This window comes from Mesoplodon mirus (assembly GCF_964341445.2).
Source record: "Mesoplodon mirus genome assembly, chromosome: 9".
In the NCBI taxonomy this organism is placed as follows: Eukaryota; Metazoa; Chordata; class Mammalia; order Artiodactyla; family Ziphiidae; genus Mesoplodon; species Mesoplodon mirus.
Window position 1 is genome coordinate 110,354,112 of NC_138985.1, and position 18,907 is coordinate 110,373,018.

General features: G+C 41.3%; 1 protein-coding gene across 2 annotated transcripts in view; it reads left to right on the forward strand.

The window, feature by feature from the left end:
• GALNT11 (polypeptide N-acetylgalactosaminyltransferase 11) overlaps positions 1–18,907 on the forward strand; it is a 57,738-nt gene that overhangs the window by 34,492 nt on the left and 4,339 nt on the right. The window contains exons 3-9 of one of the 2 annotated variants that reach the window (XM_082632115.1): positions 645–768; positions 2,163–2,329; positions 4,215–4,340; positions 6,998–7,247; positions 15,180–15,297; positions 16,627–16,779; positions 17,277–17,495. In XM_082632115.1, coding sequence (XP_082488241.1) covers positions 645–768; positions 2,163–2,329; positions 4,215–4,340; positions 6,998–7,247; positions 15,180–15,297; positions 16,627–16,779; positions 17,277–17,495 — 1,157 coding nt within the window. Of the gene's footprint in view, positions 1–644; positions 769–2,162; positions 2,330–4,214; positions 4,341–6,997; positions 7,248–15,179; positions 15,298–16,626; positions 16,780–17,276; positions 17,496–18,907 lie in introns of those variants that run through there. The other variant, XM_082632116.1, reaches the window with a different exon arrangement.

Genomic DNA, 18,907 nt, shown 5'->3' on the forward strand with positions numbered 1-18,907 from the left:
TATAAGGGAGTCATTCTGTGAGGAGAGGCTAAAGGTTTTATGTGGGAAAGAGAAAGCAAGGGGAGGCTTTATTGTTCTTGGTAAAGGTAAGATTTCTGGCAATATTAGCAAAGATGTTAAATTATAGTGATCTTGATTAGATCTGTGGAGGACTTTCTTGACCAGAGACTTTATAGAAAGGTTTATCAGTAGTATAATTTTTTAGGGAAGGAGTTCATATAAAAACTTGTTGTTAAAAAAAAAAAATTTTTTTTTTTAGACAAAAATTAACAAAACCAAAAAAAACCTTCCATTAATTGGGGCCTGTTGAGGTCCATATGGGGTTCTATAATCTATTGCTTTTATGGAAAAATCATCATTAAGTCTCTTTTTTCTTGGTCATAGGTAAGTTTTTCTCTTGAAAATATTCTTAAGATTACGGCTAGTGAGCAGGTGTCATTTATAGTTAAGGTACACTTGCTTTTTGAGCTAAACTGATAAAAATTTGACTTAAACCTCAATTTACTTTTTTGAAAATGGAGACAAACTAGATTTGAGAAACATGGCTATTACCTGGTTATAAGAAGTTAAGATCATAATATACCAGTAATTGTAGCATTCCTTTCCAGATATAATGTACTGATTGTGACGTCACTCTTTTGCAGGTATGATTTTTAATGAACGTGATCAGGAGTTGAGAGACTTGGGGTATCAGAAACATGCCTTCAATATGCTTATTAGTAACCGCTTGGGCTACCACAGAGATGTGCCAGATACAAGGAATGCGGCGTATGTCCCTTATTGGTTTCTGCTAGTCACTTTAATAACACGGTGTTTTTAGTGCCAGCATAATAGGTCATGGGGATGGTGGTAATATTTTGCAATCAGGCTTATTATTCAGGATACTAGAAAACTTAAGACAGATTTCCACTCATATTATGCTTGAAGCCACATGGTCTGAGATTGTACTGACAAAGTTCTAGAGCTTGCTGTGTTTCTTTTGAAATTTAAAATCATGTGGGAAGAAGGGGGGGGGTGCTACCTGCATATAATTAAATAACCTTCCAAGCATAAGTTTATTTTAAATGTTTGTTTATTGGATTCATGGCAAAAATGAATTAATATCAGTGAAGAATTCTACTCATCATCTCACTTTTCTGTTTTCATTATTTTTGTTTCTTCAAAGGCTTTTGATTCATATGGTCAATCAGTCATTCATTCCACAGATCTGTTTCAGCACCTTTTGTTTGCTGGACTCTCTGTTAGGCCCTGGAAATAAACAAAATAAGACATATTCTCTTGGTTCACAGGGCTTAGTGTCTAGCAGGGGAGGTAGATAAAGAAGTGAGTAATTGCAGTACCACAAGAATGAGGGCTTTGAAAGGAGTTGGTGAAATGGGGTCCTCCAAACCAGAATGACCAGGGAAGGCTTCATAGAGGGTGATGACTGAGCAGTGATCTAAGGGAAGGTTTTCCCCTATATAGGGAACAGATCGAGGCATAAAATTATACTATTTGTCAAAGGGACTGAGACAGTTCATTTTGCCTGTAGTGAAGGAATGGCTAGAAACTGGAGGTGGGCAGAGCCCAGACATTGGAAGGTTTTGTGTGCCATGCAAAAGAACATGGAATACCAGATTTTGTTGTTTAAGTTAGTGGGTTTTTTAATTGTGGTTGCTTAAAGCCACTTAATCCTTTTTATCAAATAGTTGCTTACATGGAAGCTCTTCCATTATCCTGATATACATCATAGTTTACTCAAATCTTTTTCTATTATTGAGCAAAAAATAAAATTTTCAAATACAAAATTTCACATTTCCATTATTTCCTTTTGAAACCTCTTTGAGGAGAAGAAACTGAACATCAGCTTATGAGTGCTGCATTAAAAACTTGCAGTGATTTTAGTAAAAACACATTTTTATGTACCAAAAAAGAAAAAAAAATTCAAGTTTTTAGAATGTTGACCTAAAAATAAGCGGAGTTGCAGGTACTGGAGGGAGAAATCATTAACCAATGTAAAACTCTTGAATAAGAAAACACATTGTTATCTTAAACGCTTCGTTAAAAATTGTTAATAATGTAAGGAAGAGGCCGAACAAGGGGACAGTTAATGTTTAGTGAATAATAACCTAAAACATTTGAGCTTTTAAAATGTCAGAATTTTCCCACATTCGTCTTCACAGATGTAAAGACAGGTCTTACCCGACGGATCTGCCAGTCGCTAGTGTTGTTATTTGTTTCTACAACGAAGCCTTTTCTGCCTTGCTCCGGACCGTGCACAGCGTCCTAGACCGCACGCCAGCCCGGCTTCTTCACGAAATTATCCTTGTGGACGATGACAGTGACTTCGGTAAGGACTGTTGTAATTGGCAATGTGGGATCTAGGCTGTTGTTCACTGTCGCACTGACCACATCAGCAGAGCTGACCATTCAGTACTTAGTGGATAGGAGGACCCTCACGCACGCAGTTGCAACAGAGCCAACCACAATTAAATGCCTGATTATAGGGTAATTTCAAAGAAGCTGCATTACCTTTGTAATCTGTTTTCAAACTGTGCTACCCAAATTTGGCCCTTGAAATTTTTCCCTTGGCTTACCTTTTTGAAAGAGTATTTTTATTTTGAAATAACTACAGATAGACAGTAAGTTACGAAGAGGTCCTGTGTACCCCTTCACCCAGTTTCCCCCATTGGTTACATCTTACATCATTATAGTACAATATCAAAACCCAGAATTTAACATTGGTACAATATGTGTGTACAGTTATTTGTCATTTTATCCCATGAGTAGATTTCTGTAACCACCACTGTAGTCAAGGTACAGACTGGACTGCTCCATCACCCCTTCAAGAATGTTTTATAAACAGAATCATACAGTATGTGACCTTTTGAGATTAGCTTTTTTAACTAGACATAATGCTTTGGCTTACGTTTATCTCGTCAGTCTGTTATATCAGCTGTCTCTAGATAAGGTGGATTACATTCTGATAGCTCTTAAATGATCTCTGAAGGCCAGTATTTTATGATTCAGTACATACTTCAGACCTTTATTTAATATTCAACATAGACTCTTCCTAAAAGTGATTTCATGTACACACAGCAGGATGGAGGGCTGTCCTCAGCCTTGTGAGAGAGGCTGTATCCCCATTTTACAGAGGAGGAAATATTAAGTAATTTGCTCAAGATCCTGTAGCTGTTAAGTGGTAGAGTTGACATTCGACCCCTGGTCTACATAACTCCAAGCCTTCTGCTATTTTCATTACAGTAACCTGCAGAGATACACTGATAAATTGTATGTCAATTACATATTTTTTCACAACTCAAGGGTTTATTAAGCATCTCTCATATATCAACAACAGAATTGGTATGCAAGTATACTTAAGTATACAAAATGAGGAAATGTACACTGAGACCAATGGGTGCAAAATTCTCAAACCTTGGTAACTAATGAAATCTCATAGGAGAAATAGAATTTAATTTCAAAAATGAATGATTAAAAAAACCAAGAATTTGAGTCTGGACCAAGTAGAAGATTGGCTAAGTAGTATAATTCTAGAATTTATGGTGTTGAATTTTTTTTTTAAGTAAAGCTGTATTTTTCATATTGTTGGTATTTTTTCTAAAAGGGAAAATTCATGATCATTTACAATGGTTTATATACTAACTATAGAAAGAATTACTTATTATCTTATATGATCTTTGAAGTTATTATGAAATTTAAAGGTAAATGAGCTAGAATTTATAAAAAATATTTAGTGCCCATGGAAGGTGCTAAATTAATAAAAGAATGTATTTACTGCTGCTATTATATAATTCTTGGTAGGGCAATAGAAGTTGTTTCTCAACTGTTCTGAAATGGAGTAGGACTTAATAAATCACTTTGAAACAAAAGATATTTACATATCATTTTGCTTTAAATCTGATTTATATGCAGTCAGCCAAACATTCATTCACTCAAGATACTCATTTCAAACATTCTTTATGCAAAGTGTTGTGTTAGTTGCTATGGAAATACAGATAAGTCTATAACTTAAGTAACTATTCCTTTAGGCTAGTATTCCAACTCTTAACCCTCATTTTCTTCCTTCCAAGATAAGCTATGATCTTCTTTTAAAATAAAGCAGAAGAAGATTCTATATTTGCCTAAAAATACCAGCCACGACTCTAGAGAATCTGCAAAATGTCTGTGCATATGTCTCATGTGGTTTGAACAGTTGTGCGGCTCCTCATTTTCAGATGATGTGAAAGGAGAACTAGATGAATACATCCAAAAATATCTCCCTGGAAAGATTAAAGTAATAAGAAATACAAAACGTGAGGGATTGATTCGAGGAAGAATGATTGGAGCAGCCCACGCAACAGGTAGAACTTCCCGTTGGCCTTTCTTGGTGGGTGTTGAGTGATGAGGGCTCTGAGTCTCCTGCCCTCCTGATCCCTGCGTCAGTCTCTGAAAAGTGGTGTCTTAGTGGGCACTGCCAGCAGGAAAGGTGAGGCTTGTTCAGTTTGGGAAAGGCCTTTCCATAACTCCAACCCGGTTGTCCCAAAGCACAGGCTCCAAGGAGGTGAACTCTGGAGTCCTCAGTGGTCTGCCTTTCTGGTTTTTCTTCAGTTACATTTTATATCGATTCAGATGTATTTCTTTTTACGGTTACCTCTATGGAAGGTTGGTGATCCTAATTTTCATTTATGATCTTGATAAAAATTTTTCCTTTTAAAATATATTTATTTAAGTTAAAACAAATGAATTTGTTAAAAAATATTAGGTATCTAATACTGCAGGTAATGCCTGGATATGGCCAAAAAAAATCATGAAGATAATTTTAAAATTCCAGAACTTTGGGGGGGGCATTCCCTAGTAGTGAAAAAAATCTCCTACCTTCCCATATACTGCTCTCCTCAAGATAACCAGTCACTGGGGTTTAAGTGGTTGGCACTGCTTTCTGCCACCACCCCTCCTTGTATACCCACTGTCCCATTTGCTGGGTTTAGCTGTGACTTCATTTTTAGAATCTTTCTTCTTCCCTCCTTTCTCTTAAACCTGCAGTGAACAGGAGCAATTAACAAAAAATGAGAAGTAGCTCCCCTCCATCCAGTCTGCAGCGATATGCAGATTGAGTTCAAGGCGAGTTTTCTTCTTTAGAGTCTAGTTTTGACATATTGAAGGCACGAGATAGAAAATTGTGGGGTATTTGCAGGGAATGGGAAGATTATGTCGCAGAACATCGTACTGTTTTATAGTATGTTGTTACTGAGGTTTATTGTTTTTCAGATAACAATAGTCATTTAGTTTTTTTCTTTATGGTCTGTTGGTCCTTGTTCAAATATAGTTTAAGATCTGTCAAAAAATAAGCCAGTTTTTGGGAAATCAATCTCAGGTTCGATATGACTGTTATTATCTTACTGCATTTAGTTAAGTTGGCTTTAATTGAAAAAGTAACATTTTTAGAATTAAAAAAAGCTATTATACATTTTCTCCTCAGAGGAAACTTGATAGAATTGACTTCACTTCACTTGAATAGTGTACAGGTTGAACATTCTGCCTTTCTGTATTAAATGACATCTGGTGAGCTGTATGCTCTTAACATCCTCATAAAGTCCTTCACAGGAGGCCTTGAAGGACATGACTAAGTCACTGTCATCCTGGAGAACTTTCTTGCTGGAGGTAGTTCTGCTACTGTTAATTGGAATAGGATGCATCCAGTGCTTTATGAAATTCACGTAAAATCTGTATCAATACATTTCATGGATAAATGTTTGGAAAAATAATAATGCTGTCTGATGATGGATTCTAAGTTTCTCAGCTGTTCAGAATAACCATTAAGTTATCAAAGAAGTTTGGGATTATCAAAGAAACCCTCACTCCTGCTCACATTTATCAAGAGGAGTTAAAAATGCATGATAGGGCCTCCCTGGTGGCGCAGTGGTTGAGAGTCCGCCTGCCAATGCAGGGGATACGGGTTCGTGCCCCGGTCTGGGAGGATCCCATATGCCGCGGAGCGGCTGGGCCCGTGAGCCATGGCCGCTGAGCCTGCGCGTCCGGAGCCTGTGCTCCGCAACGGGAGAGGCCACAACAGTGAGAGGCCCGCGTACGGGAAAAAAAAAAAAAAAATGCATGATAAAACCTTTACGATTTTAATTTTATTAACTAGAAGAAAAGAGCATCTCGTAGGGCTTCCCTGGTGGCGTAGTGGTTGAGAGTCTGCCTGCTGATGCAGGGGACATGGGTTCGTGCCCCGGTCCGGGAAGATCCCACATGCCGCAGAGCGGCTGGGCCCATGAGCCATGGCCGCTGAGCCTGCGCGTCTGGAACCTGTGCTCCGCAACGGGAGAGGCCACAACAGTGAGAGGCCCGCGTACCACACACACACAAAAAAAAGCATCCCGTGGCTGATGAGACTAGGGGGATTAGAAAGGAAGGGTGGGAAATGGAAGAAAAAGAAATGAGCGCGTGGCAGGCAAGTGGTGAATCCAAGGAGAAGGGAGCTGTGTTGCTGACGTGATGAGACGGCTGCACGCTTCTCTCCTGAGAATCGCTGTGTTGTAGCCATAATTGATAACTGGGGTAATGTGTCCGAGTCACCAGTGAAAATGAGTTACGTTCTCTAACCTCTGTTTACTAAGGCAGGGAAATACATACTAATCTTATAAATATTTCCATTACAATAATTGTACTAAAAATACGCACAGCTGACCACTATCATTGCACCGCACTCCATACCTGGCTGTCCAGAGAACTGAATTGTTCCTGTGAGATTCTGAATCTTTTTACTGGGAGAATATGAATCGTCTGTAAATTTTTTCACAGGTTGTGCACATCGTTTGCATATGTTCTTCAACCATAGCAGTACACTTCAGACAGAATTCCTGGCTAACAGACTTCTGAGTACTGGTTTAATAGTTTGGGCTGGAAGGGTGGCAGTTACCTTTCCCGCCTGTAAATGCATCAGCACTTGAACTGGTGGCCATACCTAACTTGAGTGCGGTGCAGCTCTCAGGGCCTCTATTGTTTGCCTCCCCAGGAGAAGTCCTGGTGTTCCTGGACAGCCACTGTGAGGTGAATGTGATGTGGCTGCAGCCCCTGCTGGCTGCCATCCGGGAGGACCGGCAAATGGTGGTGTGCCCGGTGATCGACATCATCAGCGCTGACACGCTAGCCTACAGCTCGTCCCCTGTGGTGCGGGGAGGATTCAACTGGGGGCTGCACTTCAAATGGGACCTCGTTCCCCTTTCTGAGCTCGGAGGAACAGACGGAGCTACTGCACCAATAAAGTAAGATTTCTCCTGTATGTGTGAAAAATTCCCAGAAGAGGAAACATGCTCAAAGATAATTCCTTTTTCTTTGCGGGAAGCAAAAGTGTTGGCTTAACTTGTTTGTCCGTTAAAAATTTTTGAGTGCTTACTGAATTTTACGTACTCTGCCAAGTCCTAAGGCAAGATTTATGAATAAGAAATTGTCCAGGCCCTCATGGATTTATATCTTAGTGAGAAAGGCAGAAGAAGTCAACAATATCCTGGGATAATTGTTGCATAGGATAGCCTGGGAGGACCCCCTGTGCTGTGTTGTTTATATCACACACCATGGTTATTGCACTGGTTGTTAACACATCTTCAGTCCTTTGCTAGTGTGAGTGGTACTGAGAAGAACATTTAATACATAAGCCTTTTCTATAACTGGGATTTTAGGACGGATTCCCACTCGTACAATTACTGAGTCATCGTATGTGAATTATTTTCAATTTTCATCCATATTCTCTCATACTATAAATCTCTTATATGTTATTTCTCCTTATTTTTGTTTTCTTTTAAATTTCTCATGTAGATTTCAGAGACGTTTGTCTGTATTTTTACTTTTTAAAATTCTTAGACCTATTCTTTTAAACTTTTTTTTTAATACAGCTTTAAAAAAATATATATTTATTTGGCTGCATTGGGTCTTAGTTGCAGCATGCGGGATCTTTGTTGCGGCACGCGGGGTCTTTCGTTGCGGCATGTGGGCTCCAGAGCATGTGGGCTCAGTAGTTGCAGCACGCAGCCTCTCTAGTTGTGGCACACGGGCTCCAGAGCTCGTGGGCTCAGTAGTTGAGGCATGCAGGCTCTCTAGTTGTGGCGCACCAGCTCTAGAGCATGCAGGCTCAGTAGTTGTGGTATACGGGCTTAGCTGTCCCACAGCATGTGGGATCTTAGTTCCCCAGCCAGGGATCAAACCCATATCCCCTGCACTGGAAGGTGAATTCTTAACCACTGGACTACCAGGGAAGTCCCTTTTTAAAACTTTTTTACTGTAAAAAAAAAAATAGCATGTAAAAAGTATACATGTATATATGCATACAATTTAATAAATGATTATAGTGTGAACACTGTGAAACTACCACCAAGTCAAGAAATAGCACCCACATGCCCCCTGTATCTTGCACCCACAGCCCCTGCCCTTGTCCCTAGAGGTGTCATTACCCTGACCCACTCATCATTTCCTTGCTCTCCTGGAGAGTTCTACCACCTATGTATGATTTCTAAATGATGTAACGTAGTCCAGTTCCCTGCTCTTGGACTTCATATAAATGAAGCCGTGGGACTCATCTCTGTCTTCTTTTAGTCAGTATTGCTTTAAAAGCCTCTGTGCTGCATTATAGTTGATTCATTTTTATTGCTGTATAATATTCTGTTATACTAATGTATCATAACATTTATCCAGTTTACTGTGGGCGGGGCATTTGGGTGGTTTTCAGTGTTTTTTTTCCACCTTACAAAGAGTGCTGTTGCCAGCATTCTTATTCATGGCTTCTCGCTTACAGGAGTGAAACTGCCCAGTCACAGGCATGCCTGTCTTCACCTTTAGTTGATAACGTTTTCCCCACACCTCAGGCGACTAGAATGCCATTGGCTCCTCAGCTGGCCTTTGGGTACTTGCCAGCTTCCTTTCATCCGAACCAGACTTGGAGGGGAGGCTGATAGAGAGCTGGGCCAGCTCAGGTGGCTGAGGTGCTCTCCTGGCAGGGTGGGGTTGTCTTCTGTTCTCAGGCTTTGTGAGAGAACCTGTTGCAGTTCTGTGTGAAAGTCCGTGAAGAAAGCACACCCAGCTCTCAGTTGTCTTCCAGTCTTCACATGCCTGTAACCCTTCTTCCTACCAGGGCTTTCAGTGCGGGTCTCTACCCACCCTCTGCTCCCCAGCCTTGCAGGTGGGAGTTAGATGCTGGAGCACATCTCTCAGGAGAGCAGGGCTGCACCTGGGGACTGTCCCTCTGTGTTTCTGGGCTCCACGACTTCACATACTGCGATGGGAGGCAGACAGGAGCGCTGACCCCATTTTCAGCTTCCCTTTGCCAGTGCAAGAAGAAAGTTCCTCGGACTGTTACGTGTGTTCTCATTTGTAGTTGTAGGGCAGTGGCCACTTTCTGCCTATTTCATCATCTTCATGGGTATTTGTTTTTCATTGTTTAATTTTTAATATTTTTAATCAAAAACATGTATTCACAGTAATAAGTCAAACAGTATAGAGCAACTTAGGATGAGAAGTGGCAGGCTCTAACCCTTCCCTCCCCCTTCTCAGTCCTTCTCCCCAGAGGCAAATTCTTTTAACCATTTTTATTTTTGGTCTTCCATTTCTTACTTCCTGAACTCTAAATTATATGCATAGTCCTCTTTTCAACATAAAACCAACTATAGACCCTCTCTGTTGGAAAAATGAAGATTTAGCTAATTTACATCACTCCCATGTTCCCTTTATTGTTGTAGGATGATTTTTTAGTTACTCTATTGGTTCCTTTTGATACTTAAAAAAAAATCTGTTTCTTGTTCTGCTGACTTTTTTTTTTTTTTTTTGGCTGTGTTGGGTCTTTGTTGCTGCACGTGGGCTTTCTCTGGCTGCAGTGAGAGGGGGCCACTCCTCGCTGCGGTGCACGGGCTTCTCATTGCAGTGGCTTCTCTTGTTGCAGAGCACGGGCTCTAGGTGCACGGGCTTCAGTAGTTGTGGCATGCAGGCTCAGTAGTTGTGGCTCGCAGGCTCAGCAGTTGTGGCTTGCGGGCTCCAGAGTGCAGGCTCAGTAGTTGTGGTGCAGGGGCTTAGTTGCTCCATGTCATGTGGGATCTTCTTGGACCAGGGCTCGAACCCATGTCCCCCTGCATTGGCAGGCGGATTCCCAACCACTGTGCCACCAGGGAAGCCCCGTTCTGTTGACTTTTGACAGCATCATTTGACATTCTTGCTTGCACAGTGAGGCTATGAGCACCGCTTTCTCCTTTTTTCCGCTTTTTCTCCCCTTTCGGCTGTAAGCTGTTTCACTTCTATGATGTCAAGGTTGCTAACTTCTTGAGTTGGATGTTTAGACTTTTTAAATTTTCAGCCTTTTTTCTTTTCTAATACATGCATTTAAGATGATAAATTTTCTTCTAATCATGGCTTTGGCTGCATCCCACAAACTGTGATATATCATTTTTTATTGTCATTTATTTCTAAATACTTTCATTGTTATGTCTTCTCTGACCTGTAGGTTATTTAGCAGTGCATTTATTATTTTACAGGCATTCAGAAACTTTATAGTCTTTATTTAATCCTAGCTTACACTGTGGTCAGAATTTGTATTTTCTGCAGTTGTTAAAGATGAGATGTTGTATTTGTTGGGTCAAGTTCATTGTGTTGTTCAAATATTCTATATTTTTATTAATTTTTAATTCACATGTTCTGTCAGTTATTGAAAATGGTATATTAATTTCCCACTACAGTTGTGTGTCTGTTTCTCCTTGTAGTTCTTTATATATTTTCTTCATATATTTTGAGGCTATGTTAATAGATGCATGACAACTTAGAATTATTAAATCTTCTGGTGATGAAACCATTTATCATTATGAATTGTATTTCATTCTGTACTTCTAGGATAGTGAAACTTTCACTTTATAGTCTGACATCAATATGGCTGTTCCAGCTTTGTTTTCATTAGTATTTAATTGTGCAACTTTTCTTCCCTTTTGCTGTCAGTCTTCCTGAGGTCATATATTTATACGTGTCCCTGTAAGCAGCATGTAGTTGCTTTTGTTTTTAAGCGTGTGTGGAAAACTTTGTCTTTTAATTAGGGCTAAGTTGATTACATTCAGTAATACTACTTACATTTTTGTGTTTATGATTACAATGGTACTATTTGCTTTCTATCTATTCTATGTTCTTTTTTCTCTGCTCTTACTTGCTTTGGGCCTGAATTCCATTTATTCTGTTCCCAGCTGCCACCCATTATTAGACATTATAGTTTCTTACCTACTGTTCTGTTAGTGGTTACCTTAGAAAGTACAGCCTTCATACTTGACATATCAAAGTGTAATACAGATTGGTATTTTCTCCAAACAACGCAAGGATATCAGAATGTTCATACTCCAGTTATCCCCCTTCAAGTTATAGTGCTGAAATGTACACGTGTGTTTGGGGGGGTGGTGTGGTGTGTGTTTTTGTACTTTTGGGCTGTGCCTCACGGCTTGCAGGATCTTAGTTCCCTACCCAGGGATCCATCCCGGGCCTCCTGCAGTGGAAGCTCTGAGTCCTAACCAGTGGACTGCCAGGGAAGTCCCACGTGTGTATTTTTTTTAACCCTACAAGACTTTTTTTAAATTTTTTAATTTTTTTTTTTTTGCGGTACGCGGGCCTCTCACTGTTGTGGCCTCTCCCATTGCGGAGCACAGGCTCTGGACGTGCAGGCTCAGCGGCCATGCCTCACGGGCGCAGCCGCTCCGCGGCATGTGGGATCCTCCCGGATTGGTGCACGAACCTGCGTCCCCTGCATCGGCAGGCGGACTCTCAACCACTGCGCCACCAGGGAAGCCCCCTACAAGACTTTTTTATGTAACCATTATTCATTTACGTTTACCCATATATTTCCCCTTTTATGTTACTTTTTATCCTTTCTGCATCTGCAAGCTTCCATCTAGGATTTATTTTCATTTTGACTAAAGAACACATTTTAGTATTTCTTTTGGTTGGACCTTCAGGTGATTATTCCTCTCTTTCTGAAAATGTCTTTGTTTCACTTTGTGTGTGTGTGTGTGTGTGTGTGTGCAGAAGGACTCACATTTATTGGTTCAACTACAGTACCTAACATTTGCTAAACATGCATTTCACACTAATTGGTCACATTTCCACAGGTTGTCAGTTCACAGAAAAGGGCCCATCCCTTGCCAGATGGCAGGGCAGGAGGTGCAGGGGCCTGGGTAGCAGAGCCCGCCAGCTGTCACTTGGTCATGCAGGACTCATGGAGCCAGGCTGGTGGGCAGCCCTTGGCCGGCCCTTTGGGGAAAGGGGCTCAGAGACGTCCTGTTTACTCGACTCCTGTACAGGACTGTGGGTAGAGGTGGGCCTCGGGGAGGTAGCCCAGGGCTAGGCTCATGGATGCACGTGCCACCACAGCTCCTGAAGGTGGGGTCACGGGAGGCGGTGCTCCCTGTGCCTTGGGTTATAGGAAGGAAATGGAAGCCTCTTCAAGGGGTTGGCTGGCCCCTGGCTGGACAGGTGGGAAGGACTCCCCAGACATGGTACAGACATTACAACGCAGACACAAGCCCCTAACGCAGGCCTGGGATGGCAACACAGACAAAAACACCAACACCCCAGGGCAGGCGGGGTTTCTTTCCCGACAGAAACATGGAAACAGAGCAGGAGCTACAGTATTCTTTTCCCGCAAGATTCCTCAGAGAGGAACAGACCAGGACGTCACTCAAGAGGTAGTTTTTTTTTTTTTTCCTTTTTGTGGAAATTTGAGTCAGCAACATTATCACCTATTGTAAGATATTTCAGAGAAAGAACACAGTGGTCACCAAAGGGCAAAAATGACCCCTGGCTGGCAGGGCTGGCTCCAGGATTTGGAAGGCCAGCCTCCACCAGTAAGACAGCTTTTTTCTTGGGCTCAAAGCAAGCTCTGGCCTGATTCACAGGCTGCAACTGATTCCTGAGCAGGCTGTGGCTCAGGGGGGACTGGATTAGGCAGAGGGACCAGGCATCTTGTGAGCCGGTAGAGGCAGGGTCACTGTGGCTCATGTTGCAGGACAGCCAGAAGTCTTCAAGTCTCAAGGGAGCCCAGCTGTGGCCAAAGAGGGAGCCCCAGCGTGTTCTGTGGGGCCCCTGCCTCTGAGGTAACAGTCCAGGTCTGGCTCCCAAGACCAGAAAAGAAGCCGTTGCTTGTGGTAGCCAGGAGAGGGGTTTCTGGGGACCCTGTAATTAAATACACATCCCTGAGTTGTGGCCCTAGAAACCCTTGCCTCAAGGCTAATCAGTTTCCAGCACCTGGTGGAATGATTGCTGTTTCTTATCCTGAGAAACAGATAAAACATCATTTCACAGACACTGGACATAGATGCTTCAAGCTGAGGGAAAAGGGAGGAATGATCAACTGCAAAGGCAGAGGGGGGAGTGCAGGGGGACTCTCATGGATCAAGTTAGGGAAAGAGTGGTGGCTTTGTTTACTTTTTTGTTTGTTTCACCATTATTTTGAAGAATAATTTTACTTGATATTCAGTTCTAGACTGGCAGGTATATTCTTTCAGGACTTTGAAGGTATCATTCAAGAACCTTCTGGCTTCCACTGTTTCTGGTGAGAAGCCAACAACTGTCTAATTTTTTTTCTTTTGAAGGTAATCTCTCATTGGCTGCTGACATTTTTTTTTCTGTCTTTGTCAGAAGTGTTTTTCAGATGCATAAATTTGGTTTATTTATTGATAGCATCTGATTATCTGCCAGATTCTCAGTCTTGTCTTTTTTTTTTAATGTATTTATTTATTTATTTATCTATTTATTTATGGCTGTGTTTGGTCTTCGTTTCTGTGCGAGGGCCCTCCCTAGCCGCGGCAAGCGGGGGCCACTCTTCATCGCGGTGCATGGGCCCCTCACTGTCGCGGCCTCCCCTGTTGCAGAGCACAGGCTCCAGATGCGCAGGCTCAGCAATTGTGGCTCACGGGCCCAGCTGCCCCGCGGCATGCGGGATCCTCCCAGACCAGGGCTCGAACCCGTGTCCCCTGCATCGGCAGGCAGACTCTCAACCACTGTGCCACCAGGGAAGCCCCTCAGTCTTGTCTTTTATGCTTGAACATACTGAACAGTTAAAAGTCTCTGCCTGATACCTCCGTTATTTGAAACCCCTGCACAACTGTTTCTGTTGTAGATTGTTTCTCTTATTTTTTTCTTTCATGTGATTTATCTTCCTGATTGCCTGGTTATTTGTTAGTTTGCTTATTTTTGTTTAATGCTGGACATTGTATATGAAAAATTATGGAGGTACATTCATCCTGGGGCGGTGTTTTCTCCTGCAGAGACTCTGGCTTCTCTTCTGGGAGGCCGCTCAGAACACTAGACGCCACGCCCCCGGTGCGGTTCGGCCAGTGACATCACTGGAAGCCGCCTCAGGCTCTGGGGGGCCCGTCCACATCAGTTCTCAGGAACACAGGGGTTCTCGACTGTGACAGGGCTGACCTTTAGGGCCAGAGAGCTCTCCATTGTGGGTGCTGCCCTGTGCATTGCAGGGCATTCAGCATATCTGGCCTCTACCCATCAGACGCCAGTAGCACCCCTCCCCACGGCTGTGACAGCTAAAAATGTCCTGGGGAACCACTGGTCTAACACATGTTTGAGTCCAGTTCAAAGTGTGACGTTTGTCTGCTCTCTCCTTGGCAGGCCCTGGAGCCCAGTTTTTAATCCCAGTGGCTCTGTGAGACTGTCGAAGGAATTAAATAATTCAGGTGGATTTCTGTCAACAGTAGTTATAATCAGTTTTTAAAAGTACTTGTGGGGCCTCCCTGGTGGCGCAGTGGTTGAGAGTCCGCCTGCCGATGCAGGGGATACGGGTTCGTGCCCCGGTCTGGGAGGATCCCATATGCCGCGGAGCGGCTGGGCCCGTGAGCCATGGCCGCTGAGCCTGCGCATCCGGAGCCTGTGCTCCGCAACGGGAGAGGCCACAACAGTGAGAGGCCCGCGTACCGAAAAAAAAAAAAAAAAAAAAAAAAAAAAAAAAGTACTTGTGATACTTAGAAAAGTAGCCTTCATTTGCCAGGGCTTGCGATCTAGAAAATTAAGTTATGGGGCCCAGCTCATTCCCTCATAAATCAGACAAAATGTTTCATAATAGTTAATCTAGTTTCTATCAGTGATGTTCTAAAGCTGCACTGAATTTTTTAAAACAAGAACGATAGATAATTGACTATAGAATTGATAAAATAATTGTTTTCCTTTTCTAGGTCACCTACAATGGCTGGAGGATTGTTTGCCATGAACAGAAACTATTTCAGTGAACTTGGACAGTATGACAGTGGCATGGATATCTGGGGAGGAGAAAATTTAGAAATATCATTTCGGGTAAATTTTTTTTTTTGCATGCTTGATTATTAACTGTGTGCAAGGAATATAATTTTCATCCACGATCCCATATTTTCTGTAAATTCTCTTTGACTGTCTTTATTAACAAATTGTCCTTAATGAATACTACTTTACCACAATCTATAATGTGGATAATACCCATTCAAAATATCAAAAGTCTATAAGAAGCCTTGCATTTATTTTGTAAGAATTTAAAAGTGACAGTTGTAATGAATAGTTGGGTATGTATTAAGAAGTCCTCATGCGCATTTAATCTAGAGTTTTGTTCTTTGTCCATTTGTTAATCTTATTTGATAACCCTAGATATATATAGTTGGGGTCATCAGATTTTCCTGACTGTGAGAGACCATCCTGGTTCATACCTGTTCTCCTGGAGAGATTATTAATAGCTCCTCATTTCACTTTCAGGAGTAGCCCAGCTGATAAGATAAATGATATCAACACCTGCGTATAGATTACTGAACCCTTTATATATACCGTTCCCTCCAGCTGCTAAGGTTGGGCAGATGACAGCTGTGGGTGGGGTCTGTGGCTCAGCTGTGGTGGTAAGACGGTCTTTGGAAAAGGCAGAAAGAGGGCAAGGGAAAGAATTCAGATTTCTGTCTCTTAGCAGAGGGCCCCACTCCCCGCCTCCCACCTCCCGGTCTGCGTAACAGATTCCCCCCCATCAGATACCCTAATACCTTGTGCAGGTGCCATTTCGTATTTTTGCAAATGTATTTTCCTACTTAATCTTTAGAATTCAAAATTTGCAAGGTATAATAGATATTATTAGTTCAGTCTTTGTAGGTAAGGTAATTGAATCTCATAAAAATTGAAATACCTATATAAAGTAACTCAGTCAACGGCAAAATTTAGACCAGAACTAAGATCTGAATCTTAATCTAGAGTTATTCTGTATATTTTATAAAAAAAATTTTTTTTCTAAAAAATGGTGTATGTTTGTATGTGTTTCATGAGAAAGTACCTGTAGAACTGAGATTAGAGGATTGATGAGTAAGCATTCTTTGTCCTTAAGTCCTGAAGGTCAACTTCCTTGATATGTTAAAACAACATGTATGGTAAGTACAATTTTAGACACAGGGCAGTAAAAGAATATTACATTGTTTTAGAGTTTTGTTTCTTTTTAATCGTAAAGACAGATAATTTTTTTTAAAATATACACTTTGACTTTATTCTATTTGAATAGTTATATCTAATAAGATAAAACATCTTGCAAGGTTTCACAAACACCTGTTTCATGAAAATTCGTACATCGATTTCACAGCACTGTAAGGAACCATTAACACATGTTCTGCTTCTGACCAGATCTGGATGTGTGGAGGTAAGCTCTTCATCATCCCTTGCTCTAGAGTTGGACACATTTTCCGGAAAAGGCGACCATATGGTTCTCCGGAGGGCCAGGACACCATGACACACAACTCCTTGCGGCTGGCACATGTTTGGTTGGATGAATATAAGGTGAGATTAAATCTCTCACCGAGAAGGATGGATGATAAGGCTAGTAACTCCATTGGCTTTGGTTGCTTTTCTCTCTTGCCTATTTCCATTGAATGACCTTGGCTTTAGGGCCATCTCTTTCTGGGTTTTTCTCTCTTCTCTTCACCCAGTCTTTCACTCATTTTTGTTGTGACTCATTTTTAAATTTTCCAAGCATCTCGTCTGTGAGAGGTGGTACAGCAGCACCAGAAGGAACTGTGTTTCTCTTCAGTTTCTTTGTCCTCCTGTCTGCTCTTGTGACTCCCACAGAACCTGGCTCCTCTTCTGCTCACTGGGCTTTGCTCTGACCCAGTCCCCCTGCTTCCCGTCAAGACCCTGCACACATTGTATTCCTTCCCACCTCCTCTTCTGCCACATGCAACTCTCAGTCTTTTCTTTGTAATGGCTTTTTTGAGGTGTGATTCATTTAAACAAAAAAATCTATTCTCTTATTTTTCATTTTTCTTTTTTAAATTCAGGAGCAGTATTTTTCCTTAAGACCTGATCTGAGAACCAGAAGCTATGGAAATATCAGTGAGCGTGTTGAATTGAGGAAGAAGTTGGATTGTAAATCATTTAAATGGTATTTGGATAATATTTACCCAGAGATGCAGATATCTGGGCCCAATGCCAAACCCCAGCAACCCATTTTTATCAATAGAGGGCCAAAACGCCCCAAAGTCCTCCAACGTGGAAGGGTAAGAAAGTGATCCTAGCAAAGTGTTTCATTAAATGTTGTGTGATATAGTAAATGATGTTGTAGACTTAAAATATTTAAGGATAGCCTCTGACTTGCCTTCCATTATATTCTTTTTAGGAGAATTTCCTCTACTCAGGTGTAAGACCTTAGAAATTTTGATATCTTTGCTGTTTATATTAAGATCCTTTACCTGCTAGTGTTAAAGAGAACATGGCTTCTCTAAGTTATATGCTGGCTTCCAAGAGGATAGCTATAAATATGCATATACAAACAGAGGCAATGTGAGTGAGTGTAAAATTCACTTGTTAGAGACCAGTCCAAAAAGGAAAACAAAGGAGAAATGGGGCAACTGTATACTGTTGGCCTCAGCTCTGGAACTGACTGCAGACAGGAAGTGAAAAATGGTGGTCAGGGTCTAAGTGGTGGTACCAAGTCAGGTTTTACACCCGACGTCCTGAGCAGTCATCTGAGCTTAGCAGAAACCCATTGATCAACCGCAATTCTTTAGATATTCCCTTTTGGTTCTTATAAAATTTCTTCAGTTTTATAATATCACTTCAATTTTAGATGTCTAGCCATAAAATCATACCTTTTTCTTGAATCATTTCTTAGAATTTGCTTCCTGAAAGTGTAGATATTGTCATTGTTGCCCGAATTTCCCTTTTGTGTTATAGAGAAGGCATCCCTCTCCTGGTTCTTTCACAATGCCAGCAATTCTTAAGTGGCTAGAATTAAGCCTAGAGCCTTCTCCTATCTTGTTGTTCTCTCTATCTTATAAAAGTCATCAAGGTGTTTATTATTATTAGGTGTTTTCTCTTTAAGTAAAAATAGGTACCGGTGTATGTCCATATAGTTGAAATCCCTTACCATTATTATTTTTGCCTTGCATATCTAATCACATTTAATATTTAATCATTTTACTTAGACTAGATACTCTTTGCTTCTTTTATGTATCTCACCTTTGGCATTCCTATGGCATTTTTAATCTGTTTATCTCCAGTTAGGCATGTACATTATATTGAATTATGTGCTGTCTGTTTGTACCTTTTGTTCTTATTTCCTGAGTTTCATTTTAAGGTTCTTTAGTGGAGAGACGGTATTTAATCTCCTTTCCCCCCCATAGTAGATTAGTAAACTTGTATCTTTAGGTAGAATTTCTACTTGACACTGCCTGCATATATTGTTAAAATTGCCTATAACCTTGAAGTCTCCACTGTGATGCTCCTATGTGCTAAAGCTAGAATTCAGTCATAAAAAATGCTTATCTTTTTACGACCTTTAGAATCCATACCTCTGGAATAATATTTTCATATTTCCTCTAAAACCTCCTTTTCTAGCGTTCCAAGGCATCTTCTGCCATTGGTCTTTCTATACATACCAGCTTGTCAAGCGCAATCTCTTCTTTTACAG